We start from the raw sequence: 14,494 nt of genomic DNA, 5'->3' as shown, positions 1-14,494 counted from the left end.
TTAGGGTCAACCTTCCACTACATCTGCCTTTGCCTAGCAATCGAGTAGTATCGGTTCTAGCAGTCGAGTAGTATCGGTCCCATATTTCGATTATACGGATTTAGATTACTTAGGCCCTCTTGTGATAAAGTCTGGTCACAGTGAATCGAAATGCTACGCTTGCTTTTTATATGTGTCGACCTATCGGTCGAGCTATGGTGGCTGTTTCGGGACATGTAAAATTTTTTTTCGTCCTCCACGAAAACGCGCAAAAACAAATCTGACCGCGCAAAAACAAATATTACTGCGCAAAAACAAACTTAAAACGCGCAAAAACGAAATAATCCGAATATTTTTTTTTAATCGCCAGCGGTCGTGAACTTAAAAAATATTACGCCTGCAGGTATGCTGTCGCCATCTATTAGATCAAACAATTTCTATGTGATAACTTGTTAGATCTACCTAGTCCCACCCCTAATTAACATACGATTTGAATATAAATTGGAACTGGTAGAACAATCTGAAAATAGCTTTTTCAATCTAACCCTACTATTTAACCCAACTGGTGAAACATTGCAAAATGTTCAATAGGGTTAGTCATAGGACAAATAGAGATCTAAACGACGTAAAGCAATGTAAACAAACGAACAACGTCAAATTTCATTTATTTTTATTAATTCTGTATCTACAAATCTAACGCATGGTCTAATATGGGAATTGTCTTTTTTTTACTTTAATATAACGTGCACGGTATTTATATCTAACACGTTCGTACCAAGTGCTGCAGATTCTAATTCAATGTTCTGCTAGAAATGTCTCTCAGAAAATGAATCTTTCAGAAATGAAGATAAATATCTGTATTTAAGGTAGAAAACTAGCAGAAAGTTATGCCGATATTTTTCTTAGTATTTTGAAAGGTTTTATGACACCGTAAAAACCGATACGATATGTTAACATACATTAATAACTACCACGCGTTATTAATATGGTTGTGTGTTGGCTGGTGTGCCTAGGTCATCACTATATAATGGGGCTAGACTGGTTGCCGGTCAATCATATTCAACTATCGGTAATTTCAACAATAAAACTTCATTGTATTGTGATCAATCGAAGACAATAACAAACGATATACGCATATATTTATTCATCAAGGGGTCGTAAACTTGAATCAAGTTAGTTTTTCTTTGAAATCAATTAATACAACTACATAGATTAATCATTTCATAAGTTACCGTTTAATCTAATAGATGGCGACAGCGTGACATCATAGTAGCGCGCGTAAATTATCTAACTTATTTTTTTTTTCACGTTACTTGCCGAGCACTAAAAACAAAGTTTTAGCGCGCAAAAACGAAATATTCCGTTTTGATCTTAAAGTTTGATTTTGCGGGCGCGCTGAAACAAATCTTACGCACTAAGACTGGGTATTTCGTTTTTGAGCGTTAAAAGTTTGTTTTTACGCGGCAATATTTGCTTTTGCACGCAAAAGATTTGTTTTCGCGCGTTCTCGTGGACAGAAATTTTTTTTACCACGAATCAGCCACTATAGTTGAGCTGTTCATTTAGAGTTAGTCAGAGATTTAAATACTGACGAGATTATTCTGGCTTTTAAGCGGTGCACTAGTCGCCGGTCAGTTCCTAAAAAATGCATATCCGACAATGCATCTACTTTTACATCGGCCAATGAAGTCTTGAATGAGATAATTACGTCAAATGAGGTTGCTAGTTATTTGGCTGAAAATAGAGTTCAACGGGAGTTTATAGTCAAACGTAGTCCCTGGCAAGGGTTTTTATTATGAGCGGCTAGTGGACTCGGTTAAAGGCATGAAAAAAATATTTTATGCATATTACTTGCTTTATTTAAACTTACTTTATTTACTTGTATTACTGGTATTTGTTTGTCATTCGGGAACAAAACTTCCCTCCCGCGTCTGCTCTATAAGTCTCGGGTTGAGCTTTTTATTTCAACTTTGTATTTAAAAAAAAACAATAAAAGTAAAATTCGCCCGCCCTCGTCATAGAAGAGAATCTGATGAGAAACTAGGGTATTTCTGTGTGGCCTAACAGACTTGAGCCATTTATTAATTACTGTCAGTAAGTCAGATTCGGTTCGGAAAAAGACACCTTTAAGTATCCACGTAGCGTTTATTAAGAGACGTCCGCCCGTCCATTTAACCCTGGTCTATTCATGGTCTATTCAGACTGCCCATACTTTGCAAATGACACACTCGACGTATGTGTTAAGGAGATGAAGCGAAATATCCCCGACAAAAATCGACTTAAGAAGTGCCTCGTTTCTCGATAATTACCGAATCTTTGTGTTCAATATTTATTCACTGCTCGACGATTATGCTATTACCGAAAGTAATTTGAATTGTTCTACAAACAAATTAATTCAAAACCAAACATATTGTCATACGAATGAGAGCCATACATGTCTTATACTTCGGTAAAGTTGAGACTTGTAAGATAGTCTACCCCGAGTGAAGTTTAAAGGGGTGTTCACACGACATCGTTAAGACCGGCCTAAACTTGGTCCGGTCCAGTTTGACCAGACCAAGCGTTCACACGAGCAAACATTCCATTCCGAATTTGCCTTTTCCATTTTAGACCGGTTTTTGACGGACCTAAAAGAGCGAACCCAGGTCCAATCCAAATTTTTGAACGGACTAAATCTGTTGTTGGAACTGGCACGAGGTCCGGTCTAAATCGTATTCTGTGGTATGAATTCAACTGTATTAAACTCGTCACCAATTCGACATCCAGCTGATCAGCATAGTTTTTAGATTACATATAATTTCTATATTGCCTAAACGTTAATTTCTTTACTAACGGATTATTATTTATCTTAAAATCCGAACGTGTGTTTCTCGTTCAAATTTAGACTGTTACCGGTACTACGTTTACATGAAACACATTGATGTCAGATATCACCTTTAAGTGGCCAGCCCTCTCAGAGGGAACCGTGGCAAAATAATTATTACCAGAGTTCGTACCGACAACAATACCCTGGAAATCTATGACACGCCTAGATGAAAGTGCCAATCAAAATCTTACACTTAACTCACTATTGATAGGTGAGTGTTGGCGCGTGAAATTTGACAAGTCACTTGGCTCTATGATAATAATTCTGCGACTGCCAAATGTTTAAAGCCAATAAGATGTTATGTTCACATGTTCTCCTCGGTGCATGGCATTTAGGATCATTAAAGATGTTGGAAAATTTGAAGAGCAAGAAATCTGTTCCTTTGAACAATTTACTGTTCTATAATGTGCCTAAAGGTGGCAAAAAGAAACCAATTAAACCTAGATATGGAGGAAGGACTCATTCTCCTCCTGTGGATAGTGCTCGCCAGCTTCAACAGCTGATGCAACTTAATGGAGACCCACATCCATTCGAGATAACATTTTTGTTTCTAACAAGGGCTCAAAAATGTTATGGTTGCCAACAAAAATTTGTAGAAAAAAACGATTTTGTAGTCAGAAAATTTGGCGAGAGGGAGTTTTTCCTCAATGGCAAAACAGAAATCAAAGAACAGAATACATATTTCTGCCTTAAGACTGCGTGTCTAAAAAAAGAAATACGTGAACTTTACTCCGGCAGAATTAACCATTTCTAAAGAAGCTGAGCCTCATGTAACAGAGCAGGCCAGATCAACTCTTCGTGAGCTTGGCTGCTCTTTGTAAACTCTACCTTTGGTATTTTGATTAGTCACCTTTAAAATGTGAACTTTTTCTGTCATATACAAGCTAAAAGAAAAATGTTGATTGATTTCTTTTTGCATTTACATGTATACCCTAATGTGATGTGAGCGAAGCCCTGGGATATCAGGATGTTTTAAAAATATTTTCCTGTCTCATTTCGGCCGGGTATTATATTTGCTATTGGGAAATATCTCCCTATCGCCTCTCCAACGATGAGTTTTGGATTCTCTGTTCTAAAATCTCTTTTCTTATGTGTTCTGTCATTATTGAAAACTGTAATTTTATTTTTATTTTCCTGAAGGTACCTAGTCAAGATGCTCTCCTCAATACACCGTTGTTCTCTTCTTGTCTCCAAATATGGATAGATTTTATGTTTTTATGTGTCAATTACTTTATTTTCTTAGTTCACTCCTGTTTCCACCATAATTTCTTGTCTCAGAGTGTTCATGTATATCTTTTTATAATTTTGTTTTCTTCAGCTCATACAGGTTCTGTATTAAAAAACTGTAATTTTGTATTTTTGCAAAATTTTTCTAATAAATTGATTTTTTTGTAAAAGTTCCTATAAATGTTATAATTTTCTTTTCTTTACCCTTCTTTGAGGGAGTATTCATTGAGTAGAAGTATTCTTGGGAATTCCCCACTCTCGGTCTTTCACTTCGTCGATACGACGGTTCATCGTCGTTGGAGCTCCTCTGATGAATGCTGGTGAATTTTGCCATGGATCTACAGGGAGGGGGTCATTCATAGAAGTATGTACGTAAGGGTGGGTTATGGAAACCCGTACAGAGAGCGTACATGGGGAGGGGTGGGGTTAAAAATACCAGGAAGTAAAGCGTACGTACTTTATGGACGGCCCCTCTCAAGCGTGCTAGTCACTAGCCCGACCGATATAATGTAGCAGAAAGGAAAGGCAAGCGCTTCGCGCGACACCGAGCTCGTAACCGCGATAGGATTATCCCGTTTTTGTTGGACACGGGCCGACATATCTGAACCTGTCTAGTATAGATCATTTAGCTCAGAAAAAATTAATGTACATGGTAGATTAGCGGCCGGTCGGGTCAACTTTTAAGCTCCTCAGCAGAGGAGAAACGAGGTATCAATTTTTTAGCCTAAACACTGCAGGATATATTTTAAGGCACACTTCGTCCTCTAACCCGTAATTTATTAATCGCTACCTTCCAGTTGTATATGAGCATGCGCAGATCATTCTCCCTGATGGCATCGCTTAACTCAGTCGCGGCACGGAACCCTGCCACACTAGACCGGGTGCGCATGTTTAAGCCAGCTCCACGAATCCGCTGCTATCAGTAGCGCAAAAAATTACAAAATTTTCGTTTCGTATTACATTTTATACTTAAGCAGGACCCGAAAAAAATGACCATTTCGTTTCGTAGTTTAGCATTTCGTATAGTATTTCTTAATTTCGTAGTTTCGTACTTTAGAAGTACCCAGAGATTGTTGTAGGTTCGAATCCCACTTAGCATTTTACCGAGTGGGTTGTTCTGTGGGTTTGAATCCACGTCAAATGAATTTGGTATTATGTAGTGTTGGTGAGCTGTTTCATGGGGCGTCTAATTTTTCTTTATTTTTAGGACATTAATATTAAAGGTGTATATGAAATGGGTTGTGGGACTTTGTTGATTTAATATATAAAATGGGATGTGCGATATTCTTGGATAAAATCGAATAGGTATGTAAGTTCGAATCCCCATTTTCGCTACTCGACAGAGTATCTTTTTAACGAACATACAATAGCAGAACTTCTGGAATGGTTGGTGGTATTTTGTTACAGATTTCCTTCATTATCATGTCATATAGAAATTCACATTTTTATGGCAAATATGTGAGATTATATATATATATATATATAATATATATATATATTTGAGCTGGGTTTTGCGATGTACATTACAGTATATAATTGGATTATGCGATGAATGAAGAGATTGTAATTGTAGGGTCGAATCCCGCTGAACATTGTATCGAGTGCGTTGTCCAGTTTAAAAGAATAGAATTCAACAATAATTAAGATACATCGAATTCTAGCTCAACGCCCAATCAAACGTACGAGTGTCATACTTTGTCTCGTATGTGAAGAAAACATGTCGAATTAGCAATATCAATTTCAAAACAAAAACAATCCATTTTGTTCGGTGTTCTCTAAATTTTCGAGACACATCGAACATGAACTTAATCTTGACACAATATGCACTCAAACTTTTGAACGATAATTGAAATTGCCCGCCGGCAACAATTTTCTTTCAGGTTTAGTCGATGCGGCTTTAGTTAAATTTGTTTTTGGAAAATACTATTTAAGTTGTATATGAAATCGGTCGAGAGACTTCGTAGGTTTTACATATAAATGGGATGTGCGATATTTTTTGATAAAATAAATTGCTATGAAGGTTCGAATCGCCATTTTCGCTACTCTACAAAGTATCATTTTTAACGAACATACAAGCAGAGCTTATCTTGAAAGGTTGGTGGTTTTTGTTTTGGTTAAAACTTTCCTACATTATCATGTTATATGTAAATTCATATTGCTAAGGGGGAAACAGTGATATATATTAATATATGGAATCGGTTGTGCGATGCGGATTATATAATTGGATTATGCGATGAATGAAGAGATTGTTGTAGTTTCGAATCCCACTGAAACATCATACAGAGTACGTTGTTCAGTTTCAAAAAATAGAATTCAAACAGAATAGAATACGGAATGTTAAAATACATACATCGAATTTTAGCTCAACGCTCAATCAGACGCACGAGTGTCAAACTTTGTCTTGTATATAACGAGAGCATGTTGAATTAGAAAAAAAATTATATTTCAGAATAATCCATTTTCTTCGATGCTCTCTAAATTCTTAAGACAAATCGAACATGAATTCCATTTTGACGCAATGCGCTCAAAATTTTGAACGATAAGTTTAAAGCTATATATGAAATTGATTGTGGGATTTTATTGATTAACATATAAGTGGGATGTGCTTTATTCTTGGATAATATTGAATGGTTGTAGGTTCGAATCCACATTTTCGCTACTCTACCAAATATCTATAAAATATAAATTCATATTGCTATGGGAAAACATGTGATATATATATGAAATGGGTTATGCGATGCGGATTATATATAATTTGATTATGCGATGAAGAAGAGATTGTTGTAGGTTCGAATCCCACTAAGCATTGTACCGAGTGCGTTGTTCAATAATATTCTTTCAGGTTTAGTTGATGTGTCTTAAGTTTAATTTGGTACAGTTTATCGAGCTTATTATCTTAATTTTTGGTCTTTATTTCCCTTAATTCGGGTTCTTCATGTTAGTATGTATGTTGTTATTAGGTAGTGTTGGTAAGCTGTTCTGTGGGTTTGAATCCACGTCAAATGAATTTGGTATTATGTAGTGTTGGTGAGCTGTTTCATCGGTCGTCTTATTTTTTAGGACATTATTATTAAAGGTGTATATGAAATAGGTTGGGGGACTTTGTTGATTTAATATATAAAATGGGATGTGCGATATTCTTGGATAAAATCGAATAGGTATGTAAGTTCGAATCCCCATTTTCGCTACTCGACAGAGTATCTTTTTAACGAACATACAATAGCAGAACTTCTGGAATGGTTGGTGGTATTTTGTTACAGATTTCCTTCATTATCATGTCATATAGAAATTCACATTTTTTTATGGTAAATTATTTGAGCTGGGTTTTGCGATGCACATTACAGTATATAATTGGACTATGCGATGAATGAAGAGATTGTAATTGTAGGGTGGTTTAGTTGATGTGTCTTAAGTTTAATTTGGTACAGTTTATCGTGCTTATTATCTTAATTTCTGGTATTAAAAGAATCGAATTCAACAATAATTAAGATATATCGAATTCTAGCTCAACGCCCAATCAAACGTATGAGTGTCAAAATGATGCGGATTACATATATAATTGGATTATGCGATGAATGAAGAATTTGTTATAGTTTCGAATCCCACTGAACATCATACAGAGCGCGTTGTTCAGTTTCAATGAATAAAATTCAACAATACTTTAGATACATTCAATTTTGGCTCAACGCCCAAATAAACGTACGAGTGTCAGACTTAGTGTAGTATATAACGAATGCTTGTTGAATTAGAAAAAAAATCAGAAAAACAAACAATCTATTTTCTTCCGTGTTCTCTAAATTTACAAGACACATGGAACATACATTTCATTGTTGATTTATATATAAATGGGATTTGCGATATTTTGGATAATATTGAATGGGTATGTAGGGTCGAATCCCCATTTTTGATTATTAATACTAGGGTTATGCGAGAAAGGGCAAGACCATCCTAAACTTTGCCCTGGTGGTTTATCCAGATCGAGTTAAATTTTGATTCGGAATTAAGACTCACAATATCTTTCGATATACATAGTGCAGAAGTAGAATATGAGAGGCTGCATATATACCCAATCTAATTATGAAGAAAAAGAAAAAATTCGCCCTATATGCATTTACTCTGATCTGGTACCACAGTGTTACATTCGTATATATTCAATTGTTATCATTATATTCACATTTTAGTGCGTTATCTATATTCGTCTACCCTTGTGTGAAGTTATCCATTAACGTTTTTACTGCCTCCGTTTGGACTTTGCATGCATTATTACAGGGATAGTATCGTATATTCCCGACACATTGTCGTACAGTCGCATAATGCACATATATACAGTATCGCATATTGTAAAATTTATATAGTTATTTTTTTGTGAAATTTTCAAAATTTGTTTTATATTTTCCACGGAAACCTAAATCTATTCCAGAATACCTGACAAAACACTGCCCTTCTTAAAAACCCCGTAACCCATGCATAGGACGAATATCGCATAAACCAGGCGATACATGTATATATATATATATATATATATATATATATATATATATATATATATATATATATATATATATATATATATATATATATATATATATATAACCTGGTTAGTACGATTCGGCGTGCAGCGAAAAAATTTGTATACCGGTAAATGTTGGCTTAGTCGCAATCACGTTAATACGAAATTCCCGGTAATACGATGTAAAATTTCACGATCTCCTATTCATTTCTATAGTAAATAAAGACTATTAGTACTATCGTCCACTTGAGTTCCCTTTTTTAAATTGACAGTGAAAACAAATAGCAGGAGTATGATACGGCGTTTTAAGCTAAAGATGAAATATTGAGGTAATTGAGGATTTGTTTTACGAGGGTTACTACGAAATTCGGTTAGTACGGTCATTATGAGCGGGTTCGATGTTTCTTTTTCCAATGGGGGAGAGACCAGAGAAGAACCTTCGACCAAGAAACGCTGTCGCCACCAGGGTTCGAACCCATAAACCCTGGATTGACGAGACCAATGACTGGCGGCTTTAACCATTACGGCCTCTGCGACTCTCACGTTTTTTTTTCATCGCACAAATCGTACTAACGAGGTTCCACTGTAATACGATCTACAGTTTATTTTTATTTTCTTCGAAATATCATGAAACGCCAAAATATGCATTTCCAACGACTTTTAATATATTTCTCCGCAGCCTTTGAATCATTTACCACTTTTTACAACGTTCCGAGCGAGAAACGAGCCGACGATTTCTTATCGCGTCGATAGAATAATGTTCACATCCGAGGTCGACATCAACGACGATGAATTACGCATGTTGATTTTATCGGAGGACTGCGAACGAGCCGGATTTTACATATACGACGGGGGTAACTTAACGGCCCGACGCTACGGTCCGTATTTTCCCACTTCGACCAGGTACGACCGTTACGTCGTCAGTCTGATTACATCAGGGGGCCCGGTTACTATAGTAGCATACGCTTACAACTGGGACGGACAGTTGTTGGAAGACGGATATTACCAAGATATAGGATTTCAACCGACGGACTGTACGGGATACATGCTTCAGGAAGGAGAACGCCAGATCGATATTACGTCACACTGCGTCGTAATTACGCCTGAAAACCGACGCCTTCACTTGAAGAACATTCATATACTATCAGAACACGAATATCAGATCGATCGATGTTTTCCTAGTGATCAGAAACTACCGTGCAGCAGCTAGGTTTGAAAAAGGTTAGGACATTCGGGGCTGGAACAATTTTCGAACGGTTTAAAGACAAATGCGGAATCATGCAGTCGCCGAACTATCCGGGGGTTCGCGGGCTTCTTAACAAGCTCTCAAATCTATCGCTTCGACTTTATTGATATGGAAGCAAGAACTAGACATGAACAGGGGTATTACAGATTCGTTATCAAACACATAGAAAGAACGCCGTGCTCAAAAACGTCTCCAAGAGATAAAGATGCGATTTTGTTCACTCAGTTGATTGGCAGCACGCGGCGCCAATCACTTGACTCGAAAATCTGTACGCTTGAATTTTCATTACTCGGTAGTGTATTTCACAGTTTAATCGCCAATGGAGTCTCTTTCCTGCTTAAAGACCGAGTGCCGACGTTCCAAATACAATATACTATATTAAAAGAAGCAGCCGAAAGCGAAGGTAATCGCTGTAAATCTGGATTCATCGAGTCTGGATATCTTTCTTGCGTGAAATACATCAGACACGAACGTCAGAATTGGGAGAAGGCTGAATCGCACTGTAGATATGAGTACGCGGGACATCTACTCAGTATCAACTCAGAACAGGAAATGATGGCTATAAAAAGATTATTCGCGACAAAACTTCTGGACGAGGCATATTCGCAGAAAGCGCTCGTAATAATGATTGGATTGAAATTGCAGGTAAATTCCATTCTAGAATTTCTTTTTTATTCAGGGGCATTTTAAGCGAATTGTAACTTATTTGAACGGCCCCGATCATATAGTAAATAGGCAAAATTTACCGATTATTGATACACGATTCTAGAAATCATGAACATAAAGGGAAACTCAATTGCTAAAGGAGGCATACAAACTAACTGTGTATTTTACAGCCGAATACTGATGGGCATTACGCGTGGACTGATGGCAAACCATTGAGCTACACGGAGTGGTATAAACCTACTAGTAACGAAACGATACCAGAAGTTATTCATGGATTGATATCTCCTCCTCGAAAACAACCGATAAATGACGTCAATATGCCGTGTACGGCGATGATACTGAATAATCCGCGAGGATCGGCGAACTGGGTTCGATTCCCGTGTCAAATCGAGGAGGTTCACACTAGTTTTGTTTGCGAATCAGATCGATATGATAACAAGCAAGGGGACATTCTAACAACGATTGCAAATGAAACAGAAGTAGCCATTAGTGACAATATGACGCTAAACACTATCACTTTAAACTCAACCTGTACCCGAAATTGGCTAGGTATAGCCGGACGGTGCTACCAAATACTGACAGACTGGAACAAACAACGAGGTTTAGATATCGAAACAGCGACGGAGATGTGTCGCGCTATTCGTGGTGAAATAGGCACGTTCACTTCTTTAACGGACAATAAAGTGAATAACGTTATCACTACGTTTAACTATCAACACCAATATGGCGCTGTGTTAGTAACTGATGGATGGAACAGATTCAGAGCGATAAGGCCAACACTAACCAGGGATGAAATCACGTATATTTATTCACTGGTTTGGTCTGCTCCAACCATTGATAACGCAACAGAAATAGGCGTTGTACATTCTGTTTTGTGTTCCTACAATGTAACTGATGAAGAGTTAGCTTCTATAAGCGGTTGTAAATCGTGGCAGTTTCGATGTAACGACGGAAGATGTATCAGCGACCATCGCGTATGTGATACCAGACACGACTGTCAACGCGGTGAGGATGAACTTAACTGTACGGATATACATCTAGACAGTCAGTTCAGCTGTAACGATGGACGGGTCATATCGATAAGTGGGTTCTGTGATTTCATACAGGATTGTCCGGATGGTTCCGATGAGAACTCGTGCTTCCATATTCCATGTTCGCCCGGCCAATACCGATGTAAAAGTGGTCAATGTGTCAGTAGGTCTAACAGATGTGACGGAGTAATGAATTGTCGAGACGGCTCCGATGAAATTGACTGCACCACTCAACTATGTGGGGGGTTCATGTGTAACAGTGGAGAATGTATCAGTTCCCAGTTGTATCAGGATGGAGTCGTGGATTGCAGAGGGAGTCTCGAAGAAGATGAATTAATATCAACTAATAATGTAACAGTAAATCCCACGATTCATTGCAATATTGAGAATCACTGTGTGACCAACTTCACAAATCTTTGCGAGGTATCTGATGAACAAAGATGTTCTTTCGATTCTCCGCATTGCTATTCTAGACGTCACAGATGTGTTCTAGAAAGGATGTCATCTGGTTACCCGGTTTGTAGAAATCTCGAGCACGTATTGAGATGTGAAGAATTTGAATGCCCAGCTAGTACTGTAAAATGTCCAACATCGTATTGTATACCGATCAGACAGGTCTGTGATGGTCAATCAGATTGTCCCAATTCAGAAGATGAACACAATTGCGAGACATTTTCATGTCCAGGAATGTTTAAATGTGGCCACGAAAATCGATGCATTCCGCAATCGGAAGTTTGTGATGGTTTTATGAATTGTAAATATACGACCGATGACGAGGCTTTCTGCAACGTCACGTGCCCTAACCGTTGTCAATGTCAAGGTCATTCTGTTCACTGTAGAAATGTCGGCCTCACCGATATCACTGACCTCCTAGCGATTACAACTCGAATTCTAATGCTGTCAAATAACAGAGTAATTTTCAATGTGTCGACATTTTTTTCATTCGTTTATCTTCGTACGCTCAATATCTCCTTCAATGGTTTATCGCACGTTTTGCCAAACTCGTTCTCAAACCTGCGTAATCTAAACTCCTTAGACCTTACAAACAATAACATAACATCCTTATACGCGAAATCATTTTTAGGCTTGGGTAGTCTGGAGGAACTGTTTATAACAGAAAATCCAATTCGATATTTAGAAGAAGGAAGCTTCAGCGGTTTAAGATCGCTTCCAATGTTTGATCTGCACGGACTGCACATTTCGGTACTTGGTGCAAAAGTATTCTCAGGTCTGTCCTCAATGACTTCATTAAATATCAGCAGCAATAAAATCAACTTAATATCTAAACATGCTTTCTCTGGTTTAAACGAACTTTTGCATCTTGATTTAGCAATCAATTCAAATTACATTTCTACAGACAATGATACTTTCGGTAACCTGACATCACTAGTCTCCCTAAAATCTGATGCGTACAAATTTTGCTGCATGGCTCCGAATGTCGACCAGTGCCTTCCCGAAGCTGATCAATTTTCCTCCTGTTCCGACCTGATGGGTAATTCAGTTCTCCGAGCGATCATCTGGGTCATCGCTGCATTCAGTCTTTCGCCAACAGCGTTGTCATTTTACTTCGCATTCGACTATCATCATCCAAAACAAACAACAGTTCCTCTGATATCCTCATCATGAATCTCGCAGCTTGCGATTTCCTGATGTCGATTTATTTATTCTTGATCGCGGGTGCCGATTACGTCTACAAAGGCGTTTATTTCTTAAATTCTGAAATGTGGACGGGCAGTTCGTTGTGTCGTGTTGCCGGGATTCTAGTAACCGTTTCGTGTGAAGGCTCTTTGACTTTCCTGCTCGTATTAACACGTCATCGATACTCGAATATCACAGATCTATTTTCCGACAGTTTTTTCGTAACCCCAAAACACGTCACCGGTATTTGTTGTATATGCTGGCTTATACTTGTTTTAATCTCTTTGTCACCGCTTTCACAATTGCCGTACTTCGGTCATAATTTCTATGGCACAACCGGAGTTTGTTTACCTATGAATTTGCTCATCATTGACGTACACGCCTGGCAATATTCTCTGGCGATTTTTGCCGTGTCTAACTCGGCAATACTTGCTACGATAATGACGACTTATGCGCAGATGTACAGACTCGTATCTGGAAGCAGGTCCGGCTCCGGTAGAATCGACCCTACCGAATTGGTTTTAGCGCGTAGGAGTTTGGTGATAAATCTTTCCAATTTATTTTGCTGGCTGCCGATAATAACCGTTCAGTTTTGCGCGGTGTTCCGGGTGGACATACCGAATCAGGTGGCGGCTTGGCTGGCGGTTCTTTTCTTGCCGATCAACTCGTCCCTGAATCCCCTTCTTTACACGATACTGACTATCGATTTGAAATCAATACAGGCAAAATATAAACGTCGTCGACAATGAAATACTAAAATGAAAGCTCCTTGTACAAAGTTCACATGTAACCGATTCAAATTGTGGATTCAAAAAGCCCCATTTGAAATACGAATTTCTATGCGTTCGTTAGAAAGAAGATAGCTCATTTTCCTTAGACCTAATTTTTTCAATGCTGCTCCTAGATGCAAAGATTGTTCTTAAATCTTAACTTGTCTTACGGATGTCAATGTGACTATAACAAAGTTAGTTTTATGCAGCTGTCAATCTGCAGCGACACAACCCTCAGACGATCACCTTTCGAATGGCAAAGTCTAGACGAGCACATTTTTCACAAAATGGTGAATGTCTGTCTAAAACTGATTGTTCAGACACGACGCCCTAATTCATTTCAAAAATGATGTCTGGAGCACTGCCACAAGAGGTGGCGACACCTGGACGAATGCGTTTTGAGAAAATTGTGAATGTTTGTCGAACCGTCAAGGTAGATGTGTACAGACAAAAGGTTTATAGCTGGATGAGACAGGAATTAGATATAAGCCATGCCTAAGCTAAATCTAAATCGAATAGGACTGAGGAAGAAAGAGAGTAATCGTTGATTCCGACAAGCTT

At 38.0% G+C, this 14,494-nt stretch overlaps 1 protein-coding gene across 1 annotated transcript; it reads left to right on the top strand.

Moving 5' to 3' along the window:
* The first annotated feature begins 13,147 nt into the window (after positions 1-13,147).
* On the top strand, positions 13,148-13,912 carry LOC141910026 (relaxin receptor 1-like). The gene has a single exon (XM_074800714.1). The coding sequence runs from the start codon at positions 13,148-13,150 to the stop codon at positions 13,910-13,912; it is 765 nt and encodes a 254-aa protein (XP_074656815.1).
* The last annotated feature ends 582 nt before the right edge of the window (positions 13,913-14,494 follow it).

The sequence above is a fragment of the Tubulanus polymorphus genome, chromosome 8 (genome assembly GCF_964204645.1).
Source record: "Tubulanus polymorphus chromosome 8, tnTubPoly1.2, whole genome shotgun sequence".
NCBI lineage: Eukaryota > Metazoa > Nemertea > Palaeonemertea > Tubulaniformes > Tubulanidae > Tubulanus > Tubulanus polymorphus.
This window is presented reverse-complemented; position numbering and strand designations above follow the sequence as displayed.